The following is a 24,131-nucleotide window of genomic DNA, read 5'->3' as shown; positions in this document are numbered from 1 at the left end:
TCTGCTGCAGTTTTTCTTCTCTGAAATAAACCCACGCCATCCCAGCCAGGCCTCCTTTGTGCCGCTGCCTGAAGCAATAAGAAATGATCCCAGTTACAGCGAAATGTCATTCACCGCGTTTTATAACTCTCCCTTAACAGCATACAGTTTCAGCAAACAAAGCAGCCAAAGAGGTGTTTGATTGATAGGGGCTTTAATGCGGTGGGTTTTTTGCGCCAGCTCAGCGTGATGTTATTATTCCCCCTCCCGCTGGTCCCAGCGCCCGTACTGCAGACACTGATTCATATGCAACGTGCGTTTCCATACAAAAGCTGCGCAAATATGTATTAGCGCATGACCGAGGGTGGAGAAACTGGAGGTCACGGGTTCTGAACTCCACTGAGGGAGTAGATTTTCAACCGGAGGACTGGTAAACCTTTATTATAACTAAAAATTAATAAGATTTAGCTTTCAATGAAGAAACATTCCTTTTAAAAACAACATATATGAACAAAATACAATCATCATCCATTAAACGGAGGCAGTGAAGAAGTGTGGGATTGTCATGCTATTCAGTTTCTGCAGGTTGTGTGGTAGGGGTATAGGATTGTTGATAGAGCATCCAACAGAAACACATCCTTCACATTTACAACGAGATGCAGCTATACATGGTATATTATCTTCTAGTTTTGTCTTCAAGGCTTCGAAGTTCTTGAAAAAGCAGCAGTATGTGTAAGAACATTGTCCTGTTGAAAAATTGGGTGGGGCCACTGATTGCAGAACCTCATTGATGTAAGGTTGGGCTGTTAAAGTGTCTGTACCAAACACAATTAAGGGAAATCATATGAAATTGCACCACACCATGACCAAAAAGAAGACTTGTTTCAGCAAGTTTCATTCCTGTCGTTTGACTATATTTTGTGCTTATCATATATATATCTACAGAACCACCCAGAAGTTTGGACACCTTATATTCAGATATATTCATATTTCATTATTTCTAAATGTTCTGCATTGTATATTCATACTAAAGGCATCCAGACTATAAAGAAAAACATGGAATTATAGTAGAACCTCTTACTCAGACGACAGCTTTGCACATCTCTGTTGCATTTTCTCGGTCAGCTTTATGAGGTAGAGTCACCTGGAATTCAGGCTTTTAGTTAACAGCTGTGCTGAACTCATCAAGAGTTAATTACTCGAATGTCTTGTCTCTTAATAAAGTGTTTGAGAGCATCAGTTGTAAAGTTGTGAAGAGGTAGAGTTACAGGTATACAGTGAATAGTGAATATTTGAGTAATGTTCTTTTCGACCATATTATGTTAAAAAACTACTCAACTAAGTAAAGAAAATATTTACTTTAAGAAAAAATTAAGGTCAGTCAATGCGAAAAAGAAGAATTTCGAGTACTTTGAAAGCATCCTCAAGATAATGATGATGAAGAAAAAACTGGCTCTCATCAGGACCACTCCAGGAATGTAAGAGCAAGAGTTCTCTCTGTTGCACAGGATACTTTTATCAGAGTTACCAGCCTCATTGGACTCAGGAACGTTGTATTAAACAGCAGTATGGTTTGTGTCTGGTTCAGTCGGCTGTGTTATGGGAGGTTATATATCAAAGAGAAATGCTCGTCATTATCCTGATCCTTCCAGGCATCAAAGACCTTTACACAATGTCCCTCCAATTACACAGCAATTACACACACACACACACACACACACTCACACACACACACACACACACCTGGATTTCAGCAGGGTCAGACGGACAGCAGGTTGATTGGGATATGAAAGGGGGTTTGTCTTTAGACGCCTGCAGTATTAACCCCAACAACTTTCAGCTAATGTTAGCAAACCTTCACACCCCAGAGTTCTACAGCAGATCTCCTGATACTGGAACCTGGAAAACTTTGTGTATAGATCTGTGTGTACATTACAGTGTATAACACAGTGTATAGGTGTATATAGTTAGTGTACAATACAGTGTATAGCTCTGTGTGTATTACAGTGCACAACACAGCATATAATGCAGTGTATTACCGTATATAGTTGGTTTATTACAGTGTATAGCTCTGTGTATATTGAAATGCACTACTGTGTATAGTTAGTGTATAACAGTGTATAGCTCTGTGCACATTACAGTGTATAATACAGTATATGTAGTTAGTGTATAACAGTATGTAACCGTATATAGTTAGTGTGTATTACAGCGTATAACACAGTGTATAACAGAGTGTATAACAGTGTATATATTATGTAGTTCTTAGGTTATGTGGTTTCTATGGTTTTAAGGTTCTGTGGTTCTGAGATTCTAAGGTTCTAAGGTTACGTTGTTCTGAAATTTTGTTGTTCTAAGGTTCTGAGTTTTTAAATTTATGAGGTTCGGTGGTTCTGTAGTTCAGAGATTATGAGTTTCTGTGGTTCTGATGTTCTGTAGAGTTTCTGTGGTTCTGTAGTTTTGAGGTTCTATGGTTCTTTGGTTCCGTGGTTTAGAGGTTCTGTGGTTCTAAGGTTTGGAGGTTCAATGGTTCTGTGTTTCAGAGGTTATACGTTTCTGTGGTTCTAAGTGTAGTTCAGTGATCCTGAGGTTCTACATTTCTGAGTTTTTGTGATTTTGTGGTTCTAATGTTTTGAGATCCGTGTTGGGCTCAGCGGGACTCACTTTTTGGGCCTGTAGTCCGGGATATTCCGGTCCAGTGAGATGCGGTCGCTGAGCTGGGCGTTGTATCCATACTCCTCGTATTTCCCATCCGTCTCCCGACTGTCCTCCCCCAGCGTCGCCGCAGCTCCGCCCTGACCCAGCCCACCGGGACCCTCCACCAGACCCATCGGCTTAGCCAGACCTGGGATGAAGAAATTAAGGTCAGTCATTCTGAAACATTTCAAGAACTTTGAAAGTATCCTAAAGTGCAGTCAACGCACAGACTATCAAAAATGTTGGAATGATGAAACTGGCACTCATCAGGTGCACCTCAGGAAAGAAAGGGGAAGAGTGTTTCTTCATAGTTTGGATGACTTTTATTTTTTTTTAGTATTTATTCACAACGCAAATGGTACTGTAATTCTGACTAAAATAATAATTAAACCTCATTTTTATGCACAACGCAAAAATCCAGGTCATTCTAAAGTGTTCACTTCCTTTTCCTGCAGCTGAATAGCTTGATTTTCTTATTCTAAAAGAATAAAGACTAAACAACAATCAGACTTAATCACAGCCACCTCCGCCTCAGTCTTCACATCCAAACAATAATGAAGGAGCTGATTGATGTCAAAGAGCCTTTGAATTTATTATTTTCCTTTATAAGCAGCTGTCATCCAATCACAGCCCTCCAGATTAGAATCTGCTGGACGCTCTGTTTCTTATACAGTAAAAAAAGAGAGAGAGAAGAAAAGAACTATTAAATATTCTCTTTCATTCTGACACACAAGAAAAACAATCACTTAACAAAGAAAAAAAGAAAAATAAAGAATATCCATCATAGAGTGTTATTAAGATTAAAATCCCCCCTTATAATAAGAGACAAACTGTAGCTCCGCCTCCTTCAGCAGTGTATAATATCACAATACCTACATTTAGAGTGTTATTAATATTAATATTTACTCTAATAATGAGAAACAAACTGTAGCTCCGCCTCCTTCAGCAGTGTATAATATCACAATACCTACATTTAGAGTGTTATTAATATTAATATTCACCCTAATAATAAGAAATAAACTGTAGCTCCGCCTCTCTCAGTCTATATTTAACCGTTTTCAGCACTGGAAATATTTGCTTATATAGAATATATTGTATAATATTTCCTGGTTTATGAAATCAGGTGGCAGATGGCATGTGTCTGAGAGTGTGTGGTGAAGATGTTGGGATTGGATGCCAGCTGTACCCCCAGCATTTGGCGTCTGAGATCTTAAGCCCTGTTCGTGATGCCCAGCTGACAAGCTCTGGAACACTGTTCCGACTTAGTCCGGCTTTACGCACTGCAACTTTTGTCTCCTCGGCTTTACTAACTTTCCAGACTCAAATGCACAGTGTAAAAAGACAATACAGAGCAGCAACTCCTAGAAGTGGTTGCTAGGGTGTTGCTAGGCAGTTAGTATGGTATTCCACAAAGTTGTTGTGTGTTGCTAGACATTTAACGTGGCCTTTCAGGTGACTACTTTGGCATTTGATATAGTTGTCATGCATTTGTTATGGTATCCCAGTAGATTAAAAGATCCAAGTGGTTGTTATGGTGTTTCTAGGCAGTTGAAAAGGTATTGTAGAAGGAATTGCTAATCAGTTAATATGGCACTCCATGGCAATATTAATGTGTAGATGGTTACTGGTAGGCAGCAAGACAATGGAATATAAACTCATATATGGGTGATTATATGGTATTTTAGGAACTCCCAGATGGTTGCTAGGGTGTTGCAAGGCAGTCAATAGGGTATTTCACAAAGTTATGATGTGTTGCTAAGCATTTTATATATATTGGTATACCAGTAGATTAAAAGACTACTGGTATAAGAAACTAATGAGTGATTGGTATGGTGTTGTTAGGCAGTTGATAAGGTGTTCTAGGAGGTTGCTGGAGTATTGCCAATCAGTTGCTATGGTTCTCCATTTGAAATAGCGTATTAACTCGCAGATGGTTGCTGGAGGCTCCTTTATCAGTGGACTAACACATCAACCTTCAGGTGGTTGCTAGGGTGTTGCTATGTGGTTGATACGGTATTCCAAGGGGCTGATAGACATTGCAGATGAAGCAAAGCTATGCCTTTAATAAGGCATTTTAAGACAATGCAGTAAGACACTGGAATATCATAAAAACTACTCACAGGTGGTTATTATGGTGTTTCTTAGCAGTTAATATGGCCTTCCAGGAGGTTGTCAGGTTGTTGCTAGGCATTTGATAAGGCATTTCTAAATGGCTGCTATACATTACAGAGTAAGTAATTTACAGAATATTGTTATGGTGTTGCTATGCATCTTATACGGTATTTGAAGAGGCTGCAAAAAATACCATATCAGTTTGGAGGTGGCTGCTATGGTGTTACTTGACATTTTTTATGGTATTCCAGGAGGTTACTAGGACATTGTTAGGCAACTGTCATGATATTCCAGGAAGATGCTAAACAATGAAACAATATCAACAAGCCGGTGGCTGCTATGGTGTTGCTAGGCAGTTGAAAAGGTATTCAAGGAGGTTGCTAGACAATGGAATACTACATAAACTTGACGATTGTTGCTAGGGTGTTGTTAGGTGATGAGAGTTTATTCTAGGAGGTTACAAGATTATTGATAGACAATTGATATGGTATTCCAGGAGGCATCTAGACAATGGAGTACCACATTAACTTGAAGGATGTTGCTGGGGTGTTGCAAAGCAGTTGATATGGTATTGCAGGAGGCATCTAGACAATGTAATAGCACATGAACTTGAAGGTTGTTGCTAGGGTGTTGCAAAGAAGCTGATATGGTATTCCATAAGGTGTCTAGACAATGAAATACCACATGAATGTGATGATTGTTGCTAGGGTGTTGAAAGCAGTTGATATGGTATTCCAGGAGCTGGGTAGACTATGGAATACCACATGAACTTGAAGATTGTTTGTAGGGCGTTGCAAAGCAGTTTATATGGTATTACAGAAGGCTTTTAGACAATGGGAACCACATAAACTTGAAGACTGTTGCTAGGGTGTTGCAAAGAAGTTGATATGGTATTCCAGGAGTGGTCGAGACAATGGAATACCACATGAACTTGCAAAGCAGTCGATATGGTATTCCTGGTTGTTGCACGGTTATTGCACCGAGGAATTTCAAGAGGTTGCCACTTCCAGGTGTTTCCTGTGGTGTTGCTAGGTGGCTGAGATGGTATACTAGGAGACTAGGATGTAGGTAAAATCCCTATGTAATATATATCGCTGCTTTTAGCATCATTTTCTATAATAAGTTCATAATTGGAATCTCTTTTTCTGCTGAGTCATTGGAGTTTATAAAACCTGAACACGACAACCACCCATTTTTAGGCCTCCTGGGTAAATAATTCGCCGCTGTTGTTTAAGCTCCTCTACTTTAATACTATCCTGCGGTCTGATGTTTTTTTCAGCCATCAAAGCAGATCATCACCAAAACACACACACACACACACACGTAAGCAAACAGAAGAGATGAGTCAGCAGCTGATAGTCAGGTGTGTAACAAACAGAAACGACTCCCTGGGGCTCAAAGCACAGTTTTTTTCTGCACAGTAAGTTTATTAGCCTCCGCTAAAATAAGCCCAGGTTGCTCAGTCGGCACAATCTGGATCTACTGTACACACACACGCACACACACGCACACACACACACACACAAACATATACACACAAACACACATGAATGTCAACATACCAGATACTACTGGAATGAAATGTGGATTTCTACACAACAAATCATCTGTCCATAGAAAATGACTAGGGCTGCACAATATATTGTTTTAGCATCGATACCACAAAGTACACGTGTGTAGTCACCTCAAAGAACATGCAATGTTTTGTGCAAATTTGCTGTCTAATGCAAAGAAAAAATCTCATTTTACAGGACAATATGTATCGATATGTATTGATTATATTTACCCAATACCATTTATTTTATTATTATCACTGATGCATAGATTGCATTTTTAATAATATCATGTCAGTGTTGGGTCAAAATTTTGACCTCCAGCAGAATTCTGGAAAATGTCTGTATGTATTTTTAAAATACATACATGAAAGGACACTATGTCACAATTAAAGCTTAACTCAATTATCGTATTTACATAATTTAAGAGCAGAAACTGGACATTAGTAAAAGTATGCAAAGTATATCGCACTTAATGTATAGCTCAATAATGTGTAACTCAGTTATGTTTAATGTATAACTCAATTATGTATAAAGTATAACTCAATTATCATGTGTAAATCATTTAAAGAGCAGAACCTGGACTTTAGTAAAAGTATGTGCACTATGTCACAATTAATGTATAGCTCAATAATGTATAACTCAATTATTTATAATATATAACTCAGTTATCGTGTTTACGTAATTTAAAGAGCAGAAACTATATTTTAGTAAAAGTATGCACAGTATATCACAATTAATGTATAGCTCAATAATATATAACTCAATTATCATGTGTAAATCATTTAAAGAGCAGAAACTATAATTTAGTAAAAGTATGCGTAGTATATCACAATTAATGTATAGCTCAATAATGTATAACTCAATTATGTATAATGTGCAACTCAATTATCATGTGTAAACCATTTAAAAGAGCAGAAAGTAAGGACCCTATTTTACAATTAATGTGTAATGCAAAAATGTATAACTCAATTATTTATAATGTATAACTCAATTATGTATAATGTATAACTCAATGATCACGTGTAAATCATTTAAAAAAGCAGAAAGTGTACTTCAGAGAAATGAAGCACACTATATCGCAATAAATGTGTAACTTAATAATGTAAGTTATAACTCAACTATGTCTAATGTATAACTCAATAATCTATAACGTATAACTCAGTTATCATGTGTAGATAATTTAAATAGCAGAAACTGGACTTTAGTAAAAGTATGCATACTATATCACAATTAATGTTTAACTTAATAATGTATAACTCAATTATGTATAATGTGCAACTCAATTATCATGTGTAAATCATTTAAAAAACTGTGTAAGTGTGCTTTAGAGAAAGTAAGGACACTATATAACAATTAATGTGTAACTCAAAATGTATAACCTAATTATTTATAATATACAACTCAATTATGAATAAAGTGCTGTATAACTCAATTATCATGTTTAAATCATTTAAAAAAGTAGAAAGTGAACTTCAGAGAAAGTAAGGACACTATATCACAATTAATGTGTAACTCAATCATGTATAACTCAGTTACTGTATAATCAGTTAATGTATAACTCTGTATAATGTATAGTTCAATTATCATGTTTTCATAATTTAAAGAGCAAAAACTAGGATTAAGTAAAAGTATGCATAGTATATCACAATTAATGTATAGTTTAATAATGTATAACTCATTTATGTCTAATGTAAAACTCAATTATCTGTAACGTATAACTCAATTATCAGTAGAAACTGGACATTAGTAAAAGTATGCAAAATGTGCACTACAATTAATGTATAGCTCAATAATGCATCACTCAATTATCTATAATATATAACTCAATTATCATGTGTAAATCATTTAAAGAGCAGACACTGGACTTATGTGGAGTATATCACCATTAGTGTATAGCTCAATAATGTATAACTCAGTTATGTATAATGTATAGCTCTGTTATGGCATATGAGTGATTTAGAAGAGTGAATGTGTGGGTTAGCTATATGTTTAGAGGATATATCGGAGCTGAGATGAGTTAGTACGGACGCTGAAGCCCTCAGTAATGGTCCGGACTGTATCTCATTGCTGTTAATGGGACGCTCCATCATCTGTCCTTGAGAAGGGCCTGAAGAATGTCCTGCTGGGAATGACTTCATCCACAGGCTCTAAAGATCCAAATCAATTCATCACATCAAACTCCAGAACCTTCAGAATCTCAGCTCGCCTCATCTGCAGCGTTTTTACAAAAGTATTTTTTATATTTTTATTCATTTTTGTTCATTTATCAATCATTCTTCTATAGATGCTGTAGCGTTGGATGCTGTAGTAGATGGATTCTACAGTGTTGCTATGTGGTTGCTATGGTGTTTGTTTCTGAACAGTTGCTACAAGGTCCCACTGGTGTTTCCAAATCGGTTGCTATGGTATCCCACATGGCTACAGTGGTGTTGTTAAGTAGTTGATAAATAGATGTTATAGTATCGCGAGATTGTTGCTATGTTTTCCTTATGGTGTTTCACAAGTGGTTGCTATGGTATCGCAGGTGGCTACAACGGTGTCGTTAAGTGGTTGGTAAATAGATGCTATGAAATCGGTCACTAAGTGGTTAGTAAGCAGATGGATGTTATAGTATCGCAAAATGGTTGCTAGGTGTTTCTCACTAGTGGTTGCTATGATATGCCAGGTGGCTATAGGCTCCTATAGTGCGTCACAAGTGGTTGCTATGATCTTCAAGATGGCTACAATTGGGTTGCTAAGTGGTAGGTAGGTGGATGTTACAGTGTAACATTGTATAATCCAGTTTGATATTGTTGCTAGGTGATTGCTGTGGTAATACTGCCAAAGGGTTATTATGAGGTTGTGAAGTGGTTGGCAGATGGAGGATACAACATTGATAGATGGTTGCTAGCTTTACTAGGTGGTTGCTGTGGTACTGCCAGATGGTTGCAATTGGGGTTGCTTAGTGAATGGTAGAAGGATGCAGCAGTGTTAGGTGGTGCTTCCTGTGATATTTAAGGTGGTTAATAAACTGATTAGTGGTTGGCAGATGGACGATACAACATTGCTAGATGGTTGCTAGCTTTACTAGGTGGTTGCTGTGGTACTGCCAGATGGTTGCAATTGGGGTTGCTTAGTGAATGGCAGACGGATGCAGCAGTGTTAGGTGGTGCTTCCTGTGATATTTAAGGTGGTTAATAAACTGATTAGTGGTTGGCAGATGGACGATACAACATTGCTAGATGGTTGCTAGCTTTACTAGGTGGTTGCTGTGGTACTGCCAGATGGTTGCAATTGGGGTTGCTTAGTGAATGGCAGACGGATGCATCAGTGTTAGGTGGTGCTTCCTGTGATATTTAAGGTGGTTAAAAAAACTGATTAGTGGTTGGCAGATGGACGATACAACATTGATAGATGGTTGCTAGCTTTACTAGGTGGTTGCTGTGGTATTGCAAGATGGTTGCAATGGGGTTGCTTAGTGAATGGCAGACGGATGTGGTAGTGTTGGGTGGTGCTTCCTGTGATATTTAAGGTGGTTAAAAAAACTGATTAGTGGTTGGCAGATGGAAGATACAACATTGATAGATGGTTGCTAGCTTTACTAGGTGGTTGCTGTGGTATTGCAAGATGGTTGCAATGGGGTTGCTTAGTGAATGGCAGACGGATGCGGTAGTGTTGGGTGGTGCTTCCTGTGATATTTAAGGTGGTTAAAAAAACTGATTAGTGGTTGGCATATGGAAGATACAACATTGATAGATGGTTGCTAGCTTTACTAGGTGGTTGCTGTGGTATTGCAAGATGGTTGCAATGGGGTTGCTTAGTGAATGGCAGACGGATGCGGTAGTGTTGGGTGGTGCTTCCTGTGATATTTAAGGTGGTTAATAAACTGATTAGTGGTTGGCAGATGGAAGATACAACATTGATAGATGGTTGCTAGCTTTACTAGGTGGTTGCTGTGGTATTGCAAGATGGTTGCAATGGGGTTGCTTAGTGAATGGCAGACGGATGCGGTAGTGTTGGGTGGTGCTTCCTGTGATATTTAAGGTGGTTAAAAAAACTGATTAGTGGTTGGCATATGGAAGATACAACATTGATAGATGGTTGCTAGCTTTACTAGGTGGTTGCTGTGGTATTGCAAGATGGTTGCAATGGGGTTGCTTAGTGAATGGCAGACGGATGCGGTAGTGTTGGGTGGTGCTTCCTGTGATATTTAAGGTGGTTAATAAACTGATTAGTGGTTGGCAGATGGAAGATACAACATTGATAGATGGTTGCTAGCTTTACTAGGTGGTTGCTGTGGTATTGCCAGATGGTTGCCATGGGGTTGCTTAGTGAATGGTAGAAGGATGCTGTAGTGTTGGGTAGTGATTGACATGGTATCCCAGATGTTGGATATGGTATACTGCTGAGAGAAATCATTTACAGTGATTCCTGATTTCAGGTTTGCCTCGTTTCCAGAGCAGATGTTTGATGTATTCTTCTTTATCCGACCATCTGCTGAACGTTCCGAAGCACCACGTCTATATTTCAGCTCCAGCAGCAGGTCGAGGTGCATCTCCATCAGCACGGCTCTGAATTATGCAGTGAGGCTTCAAGAAGCAGCCCAGACCGGTGTTACGCTTTTATGGGTCCCTGCCTAAAAAGGTACCCCAGTTTTCGAAGATTTAGAACCTCGCGTATTAATATATGCATGTCCAGAATGACGTGTATGTATTAATATTCATGCAGTGAGATGCAGAGCCTGGGTTTAAATGGAGGAAATGATTCCCTGAGGAGGTTTAACTGTAGAAACTCACCTGGATCCATTAAACACTAATAGAAACGAGCCTTGAACCATCGTGATTTACAGCTGGAGGTTATGTGGGGTGACAAATCCTAATCTGGAATGCTTAAAGGGGTGGTAAGGGGATGCTATGGTATACCAGATGATTATTATGGTGTTGTAAAACTGGCCTGTATGCTATAGTGTTGCCAGATGGTTGATATGGTATTCCAGATGGTTATTAGGGTGCTGTAAGGAGCACACTTTTTTACTTGCTCTCTCTGGGTGGGTACAGTAGATGGCGCTCTTTCCCCTCATTACTCCTAGGGTGATGTGGATCAGCACAAGGCTGCGTCTGTGAGCTGATGTATCAGAACCGAGTCATTGCGCTTTCGTCCGAGCGTTAGCACTGTGATGCTACTCGGTAATGCTACAGCATCAGCAGCAGTTCAAAAAGAGGCGGAGTCTGACTTCACATGTATCGGAGGAGGCGTGTGCTAGTCTTCAACCTCCAGGTGATGGGGCATCACTAGTGATATAATTGTCCAGGAAAAAACAGAGGCACAATGCATCTGCAGGATGTTCTGCACATATTATAGATAGATAAATAGATTTTCACAAAAAAGAAAATCAGATTTTTGATTATAATTTATTATTTTCCCCCCTACGAAAAATTTAACTACAGATGAAAAAGAAATGGTTTAAAACTAGGTTTACCTGTAAAAAAAGAAAAGAAGTTTGGTGTTTGGTCGCTTTGGGTTGAGTCGATTCAATTAATTATTGCTTAATATTGATGATGCTGCAGTTTTTAAAAGCCGGTTTATTTATAGCTAAATATATGCTTTATTCCACTGGGTGTTTAGGTTCACACAGAAGAAAAATACCAGCACTGTTTCAGCACTTTCCACACAGTCCTCAGAGGAACAGTTAAAAAAATATGCGCAGGTTTCTCTGTGGGAGGTGCCGCTAACCAGGGTAAGACGGATAAACACTTCAGAAATGAGGAGTGTTTTCTGTTATTTTGGATTAAAAAGAAAACGTTTCTGTATGTAAAATCGGGAAAACTAGTTAAAATATATTAAAATTAAGAAATTTCTGGGTTGGAGTCTGAATCTAAAAAATAAATAGAAAGAAACACACACATACACACACATACACCAGGTGGGGTGGTGATGTCGCTGTGTGATGGGGGAGGGAGGGGGGGGTCTGTGCCCGTGCTGAGAGAGGCTCCGGGGGAAATGTGTGGTGGCACTTGTGCAGAATAAAAGCCCTCTCAATCAGGACAAGACATTAGGGGGGATTTTTTCTGAAGCCGTGCCTTTTGGCCCTTTTCCAAATGCAAGATGGATAATTCATACTGACAGAGTGAACCCCCACCCACCCCATACCCCCATTCACCCCTCCTCACCCCCCCCCCCACCATCCTACTGCCCACCCCACCCACACCCTCCATACATAAACTGTGCCAGCCCAGCAGAATAACAATAAGATCAGACAGAGCCTCGCAGACATCTGGCCGTGAGACACAGAGACACAGAGAGAGAGAAAGAGAGAGAGACACAGAGACAGAGACACAGAGAGAGAGAAAGAGAGAGAGAGACAGAGACACAGAGAGAGAGAAAGAGAGAGAGAGAGACAGAGACAGAGACACAAAGAGAGAGAGAGAGAGAGAGAGAGAGAGAAAGAGAGAGAGAGAGAGAGAGAGAGAGAGAAAGAGAGAGAGAGAGAGAGAGAGAGAGAAAGAGAGAGAGAGAGAGAGAGAGAGAGAGAGTGAGACAGAGACCTCTATACTATAATTCACCATTATAAATAAACATAAAAAAACAGTGCTCCTAATAAAGTGGTCAGTGCTGTTTCTAATAAAGTGGCTAGTGGTGTTCTTAATAAAGTGGCCAGTGGTGTTTCTAATAAAGTGGCCAGAGGTGTTTCTAATAAAGTGGCCAGTGGTGTTCCTAATAAGGTAGCCAGTGGTGTTTCTAATAAAGTAACCAGTGTTTCTAATATATTGGCCATTAAGGAAGCACAAATGCAAGTAAATGACAGTGTTTCTAATAAAGTGGCCAGTGGTGTTTCTAATAAAGTGGCCAGTGGTGTTTCTAATAAAGTGGCCAGTGGTGTTTCTAATAAAGCGGCCAGTGGTGTTTCTAAGAAAGTAGCCGGTGGTGTTTCTAATAAAGTGGCCAGGGTTTTTTGCCAGTTGCCAGTGTTTCTAATATAGTGGCCATTGAGGAAGCTCAAATGCAAGTTATTGACAGTGTTTCTAATAAAGTGGCCAATGATGTTTCTAATAAAGTGGCCAGTGAAGAAACACAAAGGTAACCTATGTACAGGTGCTTCTAGTAAAGTGGCCAATGAGTGGTGAGCATTCTCATAGTACACAGGCTCTGATTGGCTAATGGGCTCATTTGTTTATTAGATCAGTACTGGAAACAGTCCAGCATTGCGATAATGGCTAATACACAGAACATGGTTTTGCTCTGCCGTACAGTAACTCAGTAAGTGAAGGTTCTAGATAACATCATTGAAATATGACAAACCCCTCACGGCAGCACATACCCCTCTTTCAGCACATAAATAAATAACGGCTCGCTCAATATCCCAGCATTCTTGGCTCTCATATAAAGTGGCAGTGTATCGAATGGATCAGAGGTTGAGTGTTTTTCATCAATAACACCAGGCTAGCCGGCGAGGTTTGATTAAAAGCTACACAGACTGGGCGTGTCCTTACACTGTACTCTCACTGCGGCCTCATACAAAGAATAAAACGTCTAGTACCAGCAATAGTACTATGTCCCGTGACTTTATCATGTCTACAATGAAACTACCTGCACCAAGTTTAGAAGTTATACTTTATCCTGGTTAGTTCTCACTGTGAATTGTAAATAAAACTTCCTCCACCATGTTTGGAAGCTGCCCTTTATATTCTGGATAGCTCTTACTTTGAGTTGTTGTAGATAATGAAACTACCTCCACCATGTTTGGAAGCTGTACTTTATCCTGGCTAGCTCTCGCTGTGAGTTGTTGTAGATGTAACTACCCTCACCATGTTTAGAAGCTGTACCTTATATTCTGGTTAGCTCTCACTATGAGTTGTTGTAGATAAAACTACCTCCAGCATGTTTGGAAGCTGTACTTTATCCAGGCTCGCTCTCACTGTGAGTTGTTGTAGATGATGGAGCTACCTCCACCATGTTTGGAAGCTGTACTTTATCCTGGCTAGCTCTCGCTGTGAGTTGTTGTAGATGTAACTACCCTCACCATGTTTAGAAGCTGTACCTTATATTCTGGTTAGCTCTCACTATGAGTTGTTGTAGATAAAACTACCTCCACCATGTTTGGAAGCTGTACTTTATCCAGGCTCGCTCTCACTGTGAGTTGTTGTAGATGATGGAGCTACCTCCACCATTTTTGGAAGTTGTACTTTATAGCCTGATTAGCTCTCACTGTGAGTTCTTGTAGATGAGACAACTTCCACCATGTTTGAAAGTTGCACATTATCCAGGCTAGCTCTCATTGTATATTCTATGGTGTATTCCTGATACTGTGAATTGAAAAAATGAACACTAACTCCTCACAGGCCAATGTTTAACCACGCTCACAAGATAACACCACACAACTTATATAGATGTGGATGGTCCCAAGTCTTGAACACTACTGTAAGCATGCGAACATCACAAAATTTGATGACAAATTCATCAAGCAGTGGCAAAAAGACCAACATTTACTTTAGCTGTGGTAAATGAAACTACCACCACCATGTTTGGAGGCTGTACTTTATTCAGGCTAGATCTCACGTTGAGTTGTGGTAGATGTAACTACCTCCACCATGTTTGGAAGCTGTACTTTATCCAAGTTAGCTCTCACTTTGAGTTGCTGTAGATAAAACTACTTCCATCATGTTTGGAGGCTCTCTTTTTTTCCTGGCTAGGTCTTACTGTGAGTTGTTGTTGATGAAACTACCTCCACTAGTTCACTCGACTTAGATTAACTTTAAAACGGTACGCTATTGCACCACCTAGAGGAGATTCAATTATTTTCAAATAATACAGTAGTAAATTCTGTATGAATATTGAAGCCACTCACCGTTCAGCTGGTTGTAGACCACGTCCTCCAGACGTTCCAGCCTCTGGAGGATGGACTGCCGGTCCAAGTTCGTCACTTTGCCATTCCTGCTCCGCAGCCGCTGGTCAGACGCCCTGCCGAGCTGCACCAGTTCCTCAGAACGGTCCTGGATCCGGCAGTACACCGAGAACAGTATAATCCCAACGAACACCAGGATGTTGACGGTCAGCAGGGTCTTGATTTTGCGTGCCACAGCCATTAAAGCCAGGTAGAGCAGGGTCAGGCTGACGGCGTCGAAACCTGCCGGCCTTATTCCATTTAGACGAGCTTACTTCAGCACTCACACACTCATACACATACACTCATACACACTTCTACACACTCGCACAAACACACACTTCCCTGAACACTGTAGAACTCCTAAAGACAGGCTTTTTAGATTTTACGCTCCAGAAGGCTCAGTTATTTCAGCATCACGGCTAAGAATAAAACCGTTTGATAGTTCCAAAGTTCAAGAGTTCCAGAGTTTTAGTCAAACGAGTTGAAAAATCATCATTACGGACACAATTTTTTAATTTTTTCCAAATTAGCTCCAAATCAGTGGTGAACTGATCTGAATATAGATAATTATGGCCATTTCTATTTGAATTAAAATTTGTGTTCTTAGAAATACTTAGGAATTCTTAGGAATTTTAGGGAATATTTCATTGGAAACATCGCAAATAATGACGCTACTGTTTTTGGGACAGTTTGGGGGCATCTGGTCATTTGATCATAAATAGTTTGTTCATTTGAGCAGGTAAATCCTTCAAAATGTGGAAACTGGATTGTTTCATAAATCTGGTTCCTCTAATGCTCCTCAAAATGTGGTGGGACGCCTTCTTCTCCTTGGCTCCAGATCACCCTCTTTGTATTTTCTGACTCTGAGATTTTAATCCAGATTATATCAACAGCACTACAGATTAATCCAGATTGGATCTCATCACTCAGCACTGCAAATGATTCTGTTTGGTTGCTCCTTTTTTATCCTCGGATGCTTTTCTTGGCCCTTTCCTCTGGCAGTCCTCTTCAGGGCTGGATGCTCTTCACACTCTGAAGGTTGTGGAGGTTCATCGCTCTTCCACTGTAGAGGTCAAACGTGCAGTACATATAAATACACATATACACAAAACATGGGTAAAATTGTACATATGCTCACTCTTATTATGTCTATATTAAAGAGCATCTTTGACATGCAGACAAATTGAACCAGTAGCAGTAGATTCTTAAAAACGGCTTCTTAAATACTACACCATACTTAATTTTCTGTAATGAAACATGGTGAAAATAGTTGGTCAGGGTTGTTTAAACTCTGACAATGTGCACAGATTTCTAAAAAAATCATATTGTATATAAAATATTTTATATAATCTATAGGCAACCCATCAACCGTGCAATATGTAGTTTAATTAAGGGCATGTCAGTGTGTCTTTGCTGTCGTAACAATGAAAAAAGTACACCTTGCGTGGCTCAAAACACGCAAATGGCATGTAATAATTCTCTAAATTAATCATATCATGGATGTGTTTTGGGTGTAACATGAAATAAACCAATCAGTGTGTCACTTGCCAGGTGCACTCTGACTTTGGCAGTTTGCTTTTTTAACGATATAGCTACCTGGACATTTCCAAAACTTGTACATGTGTTGTAGAAACACCTGTCTTGCCAAGATAGCAATGAACGTCTGACGGTTGACGTCTGTCTAGGTTATATTCAGTCAGTGCAGCTCCTGTGTTTTCCGCTGCCAAGATAGTTCAAGTAATAGAAATTTACCTGAACACACCTCATTTCCAGACCATCACACCCATCAGTGTAGCTATATTCAGAAGCACTGTTGCTATTTAAAGAATGCAAACTATTTGCAATTTTAAGGACATTAAAATGATTGAGGTTATATTGTTGGGCTCCAATCTTCCTTTTTTTTCGTTTGAATTTTTTAGATTACTACATTAGTTCAACAAACCAACTGGTCCTTATACTATGTTCGAATTTCTTGATGTATGGACCAATAGAATTTCTCCAAAATTACCCAAAATCAATTGTTCTAACATTGACGCCCATTGAAAGTTTTATATTGAAATATTTGAAACATGGTTCTTTACACTCCTTGTTCTTGGATGCTGGTCTTTTTTGGGGGTCTATTTTACTCTAAAAGCTTTCTATCCATCCCCACCATCCTGGTTCTGCTAATGTTCTCCTTTGCTCCAGAAGCTCCTGGATGTTCTACATTCATTGGTCTATGGGTGCTTAATTCTACTGTACTGTTCCTGAAGCTGTTACTATTAGCAGCTTGAGTACACTACACAAAAGTTGGTTCTAGAACCTCTATACTTTCCCAGGCATTGGACACTAGACTTGATTTTGCTCTAAAACCTGCACTTTTTCACCTACCCTGGTTCTGCCTGGTCTTTTGATCCAGGAACCAGAAGATCTTGAGTCTAGACTAACATTATTATTGCAGTAGAGACATTTGTCTCTGTTCCAGCATTGGTTCTAAGTGTCGCTACAATGAACGTTCTCCAGAACAGGTGCATTGGAGCTACTTCCAGAACCACAGTCACAAACCACACTTTTTCTGGGTTTCTCGGGTATTTTTTCCTTGCTCCAGGACTACACATATTGGTTCTAGACACTAATTACAGCAGCTCATGCACACCTTTTTGGATGGTCTGCACTTACTTACACTATTCATACTTCCAGACATTGGACACTGGTCCCCTACTTTCAAACCCGTCCTTTTCCACCAACCTCGTTTGGTCCAGGACTGGAGAGGTGAAGAGGAACCCTACAGTTATGGCAGTAGACTATAGGACTAGGAGGACAGTACCTGGATACTGGTTGACTTGACGTTCTTCGCTGTTCTTTGCTGTCCCAGGCTTGGTGCTAGGCGTCTTCGTTTGTGGACGTGGACGTTCTCCAGCACATACTTCCACCATCAGAACACCTTCCTGGACAGTTTCTGCTGGACGCTCTTCACTCTCAACCGCTCATTGCAACCACGTAAACACACTCCGCGGAGACACACGCGATGTAGGCGACGCACGCGATGTACGCGACGCACACTCCTCCGCTACTGCCTCGGCGTGTTGTTGCTCTCGCGCTCCGGGAGCTGTCCGTTCAGCACCACGAGACATGCATGCACACCGCTGCCGAGCATCGCTACGGACTGCCTCCTGCAACGAGGCATCGACGCGCTCGCGGGCTACGATGCACGGTGGCGTTTTCCTCCTTAAGCAGCTCGTGCGCGTCGACTACAGCGGAAAAAAACGATGCATCGATGCATCCTGCTCGCGACTCAATCGCGACGGTCCAAAAAGCATCCTCGACGCGGCGCGTGCGCAAACCTCAAAGCATCCGTCCGTCCGCGCGCGATGACGCTCGATCCATCTCGGAAAACGAAATGAAATGCGCGAGGAAATAACGCGGCGTTAAAGCGTTTGGCTGGACAATGCGCGAGCGCCGCGAATTGCATGCATGCACACACACATACACACACACGCACGCGCACACACACTCTCTCTCTCTCACACACACACATTCACGCTCTCTCTCCTCCACTAGCTCGCCCGCATGCTCTGCAAGCTCCGCCCACCTCCTCCTTCTCTCTCTCTCTCTCTCCCTCTCTTTAGCTCTCCCTGTCTCTCTCTCTCTTTTCGTGACGTCGTCCAGCTCATTAATATTCAGTAGGCAGAGGATGAAAGGGCTGGAGTATGATGATGGATGATGTGGAGGGCTGGGGTTGGATTACAGCTCAATGTGTTTATTAATGCTTAATAAACAACAAACTAATCAACAACAATAAACAAATATACCTTTAATGATCAATCCTTTATTACAGTGTTTTTTCCTTATTTTAAATAAAAAAAAATGATGGCTTTCTTTGATTTTACCAAATTGAAAACCGCTGGAATATGATCAAGAAATCACAAGCCATCAAACCAAACTGAACTGCTTGACTTTTTGCACCAGGAGTAAAGCAGCATAAAGTTATCCAAAAGCAGTGTGTAAGACTGGTGGAGGGGAACATGCAAAAAAAAAAAAAAAAAAAAAAAGAATATATTGTACCTTTTTGCTCATCTTGCTTAAATTAGACAGTTTGCACATCTCTGCTGAATTTTCTTTGTCAGCTTTATGAGGTAGGTCTGGAATTCAGGCTTTCAGTTAACAGCTGTGCTGAACTCATCAAGAGTTAATTACTTGAATTTCTTGTCTCTTAATAAAGTGTTTGAGAGCATCAGTTAAAGTAAAGTAGTGAAGAGGTAGAGTTACAGGTATACAGTGAGTAGTGAATATTTGAGTAATGCTCTAATCCAGATTATGAGAAGAACTTCTCAACTAAGTATAGAAGAAATGAAAGTATTTTTAACTTACGTAATAATTAAAACACATTTTACAATATTACAATTTTCCCGCTAACTTTCTAACACTCTTCTTATGTCACAACAATTCACTCTAGAAACACCCTACAATCAAACTGCGATGCCACTGCAACCATTTGACACCATCATAAAAAAGCATTGCGATGATCAGGGATTACATAACAACTGCTTAAAATACCATAGCAATATCCATGAAACACTGTTGTGACCATCTGGCAAACCTGCAACAACCACTTGGTACACCATAGCAACCACCTACCAACACCCAAGCAGGTGTACTGTAGAGTTTCCAGTACTTTTGCCTATATTGTGTACCTTCATCAACTTTCAGCAGCAGCAATAGCACTGATCTGAAAGTCTGATTTAGTTTTTGTCGCCGTTTGAGTTCTTCAGTACGGACGGAGCTCCTCCACCTCCGTAAAAACACTCCTCCGCCTTTTGTTTCCTGCTCCAAACAGGTTGAGCATAATTGGCTTTATCTGCAGAATTTAATTAGCGTTTCCTTCGAACAAGAGTCGAGGTACCGAGCGAGCTGCCGGGCCTCGGCGCGACGGACGCTACAGCAGATGGGCTTCTGGGATACGCTCTCACTTTCCCAGTATAAACAGCAGCGACGGTAAAGCCTAACCGCCGCTCTCATCTCGCCTCCAACTGCAGCTTTGCCAACGCTGCAAAGTCTGATACGCCGCCGTCAAACACCAAAACACTTTAATACCACTTAATAAAGATAACATAACTGATAACTGATCACTCATACACTCATTTAGAACATTTCTCTTCATATTTTCTATTTTAATTTATTTTTTAAACTTTATTTATTAAAAAAAATAAAAGCAGCTGCTGAAACACTCTTTATAACTTCAATGTGAACACATGCTGCTACAGTAAATCACTGTAGGATAAATGGGTAGAGCTACACTGCTGTAGGCTGAATGACTGAATGGGTGGAGCTAGACTGTTGTAGAATGAATGGGTGGTGCTAAACTGTTGGAGGCTGAAAGGGTGAAGCTAAATTGCTGTAGTGTAGAATGAATGGGTGGAGCTAAACTGCTGTAGTTAGAAGGAATGGGTGGAGCTAAACTGCTGTAGTGTAGAAGGAATGGGTGGAGCTAAACCGCTGTAGTGAAGAAGGAATGGGTGGAGCTAAAAAGCATTAGACTGAATATGTGGGTCCAAACTGCTAAAAGCTCAATGAGTGGAGCTAAACTGCTGAAGTGTATGCTGAATGAGTGGAGCTAGACTGTTGTAGAATGAATGGGTGGTGCTAAACTGTTGGAGGCTGAAAGGGTGAAGCTAAATTGCTGTAGTGTAGAAGGAATGGGTGGAGCTAAACCGCTGTAGTGTAGAATGAATGGGTGGAGCTAAACTGCTGTAGTTAGAAGGAATGGGTGGAGCTAAACTGCTGTAGTGTAGAATGAATGTGTGGAGCTTAACTGCTGTAGTTAGAAGGAATGGGTGGAGCTAAACCGCTGTAGTGAAGAAGGAATGGGTGGAGCTAAAAAGCATTAGACTGAATACGTGGGTCCAAACTGCTAAAAGCTCAATGAGTGGAGCTAAACTGCTGAAGTGTATGCTGAATGGGTGGAGCTAAATTGCTTTAGACTGAATGGGAGGGGCTAAACTTCTGTAAAATTAATGGGTGGGGCTAAACTGTTGAAGGCTGAATGAGTGGAGCTAAACTGCTGAAGTGTATGCTGAATGGGTGGAGCTAAATTGCTTTAGACTAAATGGGTGGAGCTAAATTGCTTTAGACTGAATGGGAGGGGCTAAACTTCTGTAAAATTAATGGGTGGGGCTAAACTGTTGAAGTGTAGGCTGAATGGGTGGAGCTAAACTGCTTTAGACTTAATGGGAGGGGCTAAACTGCTTTAGACTAAATAAGTTGTGCTAAACTACTGTAGTTTAATGGGTGGGGCTAAACTGTTTAAGGCTGAATGGGTGGGGCTAAACTGCTGTAGGATGAATGGGTGGATCTAATCCACTATAGGCTAAATGGGTGGAGCTAAACTGTTGTAGACTGAATACAGTAGGTGGAGCTAAACTTCTATAGGCTGAATGGGTGGCGCTAAACCTCTCTATAATGAGTGACTGTGGCTAAAACTGATACAGAGTGAATGGGTTGGGCTAAACTGCTGTAGGTTGCTGTATGGGTGGAGCAAAACTAAATAATATAATATAATATAATAAAATGGGTGTGGTTTAACCTTTTATAGCTTAAGTGGGTGGGTGGAGCTTAAATTATTAATTTTTTGATTTAAAACTACTCAGTACAAAATTTAGTTAAAGTTTTAATACAAACAAAGATGCTATAGTTCAATGATGTAATTGAACAGTAATGAAAAATTACAGTATTTAAAATTGCAGTAATAACTACTTATAGTATCAGTAGTGTAGGTGTTAAGTGGTGGTGAGGCGGTACCGGTTCCCTGCGGGTTCTGCTGCTCAGTATTACGCTGCAGTTCTATATTCATGAGCTCAGTTACGGGCCGTATCTCGACACACTCGGCAGGATTGTGTGAAAAGCAGTGTGAAATAAAGTGACACTCGTCCGGTGAGATAGCGGACTCAGAGCAGGAGCGTTTCTCACTCTGCGGGAAGTGTGTTCTCCTGCATGGAGAGCAGCAGCTCTGCGGACAGATATTTTCTGGTTAATTTGATAAAATTATGAAAAAATGGTTTACAATAAAACAACATTAATACAATATAAACCAGCATATAGCTTGAAATGGACTAAATTATGTTTGTTTTATTTAAAAATGATTTTTCCAAACATTACTTTACTTCTTTTAAGTTAGATGAACATTTATGGCTGTGTGACAATTTAATTGCATACTGTGTTTGTTCCCCCTCGAGTAGTAGCTGTGGGGGAAAAAAACGATCTCTTTATTTTATGAATCAAGTTTTTCTGATTTTGCTATTTATAGGTTTATGTTTGAGTAAAATGAACATTGTTGTTTTATTCTATAAACTACAGACAACATTTCTCCCAAATTACAAATAAAAATATTCTCATTTAGAGCATTTATTTACAGAAAATGAGAAATGGCTGAAATAACGAAAAAGATGCAGAGCTTTCAGACCTCAAATAATGGAAAGAAAACAAGTTCATTTTCATAAAGTTTTAAGAGTTCAGAAATCAATATTTGGTGGAATAACCCTGGTGGTTTTTAATCACAGTTTTTTTCATGCATCTTAGCATCATGTTCTCCTCCACCAGTTTTACACACTGCTTTTGGATAACTTTATGCTGCTTTACTCCTGGTGTAAAAATTAAAGCAGTTCAGTTTGGTGGTTTGATGGTTTGTGATCATCCATCTTCCTCTTGATTATATTCCAGAGGTTTTTAATTTGGTAAAATAAAAAAACTCATCATTTTCAAGTGCTATCTTATTCTAGTTTTGATAAAGTTTTCAGTGAGTAGGTCTTTCTAAAAAATGTCCACTTCGAGTAGAACCACAAATGTAGACGATTGTGTTTCCAATAAAATGGCCAGGTGGCGTATTCTCTCTTCTATTTCTTTTGTTTTTTTTTCATGCTGTTTTCCAGTTCAGCCTGGCCGAATCAGACTGGCAGTTAATTAGCGAGATGCTCAGGGTTTATCAGCGGCGTTCAGGCCGTGAAGAGGCTTCAGAGGATGAATTGTGCTTCATACTGGTGTCGTTCTTAATTAAACCCCAGGGCTGAGGATGATCCACTGATGAAAGCAGGATTTCTATTGATCTGTCTGTGTATTTTTGCAAAATCGGAAATTACATCCGCCCATAGTCCAACAGTTTACCTGGGAAAAAAACTGTACAAAGGAAGGGAGGTTCTAAAACCATGTTGGAGCCTCTACTCTAGATTCATGATTAGATACCTCACTGGACTATATTGCACACTGTGTAATAGAGGTAATTACTACCTCACCTGGTCTTTTTTGCACACTGCAAAATTTGCACACTGTCTTGTTATTTATTATTCTTTGTCTGTATGGTGTTGTATTGTCTGTCTGCACTTTTGTACTGTTGCACTATTGTTCTGTCTACACTGTGTTTATGTGCACCATGGTCCTTGGAGGAACGTTGTTTTGTTTCACTGTGTACTCTGTATATAGCTGAAATGACAATAAAAACCACTTTGACTTTGACTTTGACTTGAGATACGGTAGGGAAATGGAGGTGTACAGGATTGTTGAATTGTAGATTGCCAAATCTGGCAACCCATGCTCAAGTGGTAGACCAACCAGGCAGGCTTAGACATTCCTAGAAAACCAAAAACGAACGATGTGTGGTTAGTGTCCCTGGTATCACTACTAGGGGTAACCAACTTTCATATACGATGCCCTCCATATCAGATAAATGGTCTAGATGGTGGGCGTTGAGCTCAACTGAGCAAAAGATCTTTGCGTGCATCATAGATGCATCATAGATGCATGACTAGCAATCAAAGATCTTTTACCAAGATTTAAACTACCCAAAAGTAGCCTCTGATAGGTTTTTCATAGGACAGTGCTAGTAGAACTTTCTAGGAAGTACTTAATACATCTATGAACATCGATTGTCTGGTCTATTTTCTGGTCTATTTTCATCC

General features: G+C 40.0%; 1 protein-coding gene across 2 annotated transcripts in view; it reads right to left on the bottom strand.

Annotated features, from left to right (window-relative positions):
- The window catches only part of galnt9 (polypeptide N-acetylgalactosaminyltransferase 9), a 334,018-nt gene extending 315,284 nt beyond the window's left edge, over nucleotides 1-18,734 (bottom strand). For both annotated transcript variants that reach the window (XR_007428898.1, XM_007234163.4), the window contains exons 1-3: nucleotides 18,011-18,734; nucleotides 15,166-16,267; nucleotides 2,641-2,821 (exon numbers count right to left, since the gene is read on the bottom strand). Coding sequence is in view for 1 of the 2 variants with exons in the window: in XM_007234163.4 (XP_007234225.1) it covers nucleotides 2,641-2,821; nucleotides 15,166-15,403 (419 nt within the window). In the remaining variant the exon portion in view is untranslated. The remainder of the gene's footprint in view (nucleotides 1-2,640; nucleotides 2,822-15,165; nucleotides 16,268-18,010) is intronic.
- Nucleotides 18,735-24,131: the final 5,397 nt, after the last annotated feature.

This window comes from Astyanax mexicanus, chromosome 22, assembly GCF_023375975.1.
Source record: "Astyanax mexicanus isolate ESR-SI-001 chromosome 22, AstMex3_surface, whole genome shotgun sequence".
Classification (NCBI taxonomy): domain Eukaryota; kingdom Metazoa; phylum Chordata; class Actinopteri; order Characiformes; family Acestrorhamphidae; genus Astyanax; species Astyanax mexicanus.
The sequence above is the reverse complement of the archived record's forward strand: the minus strand, read 5'-3'. Positions and strand labels throughout refer to the sequence as shown.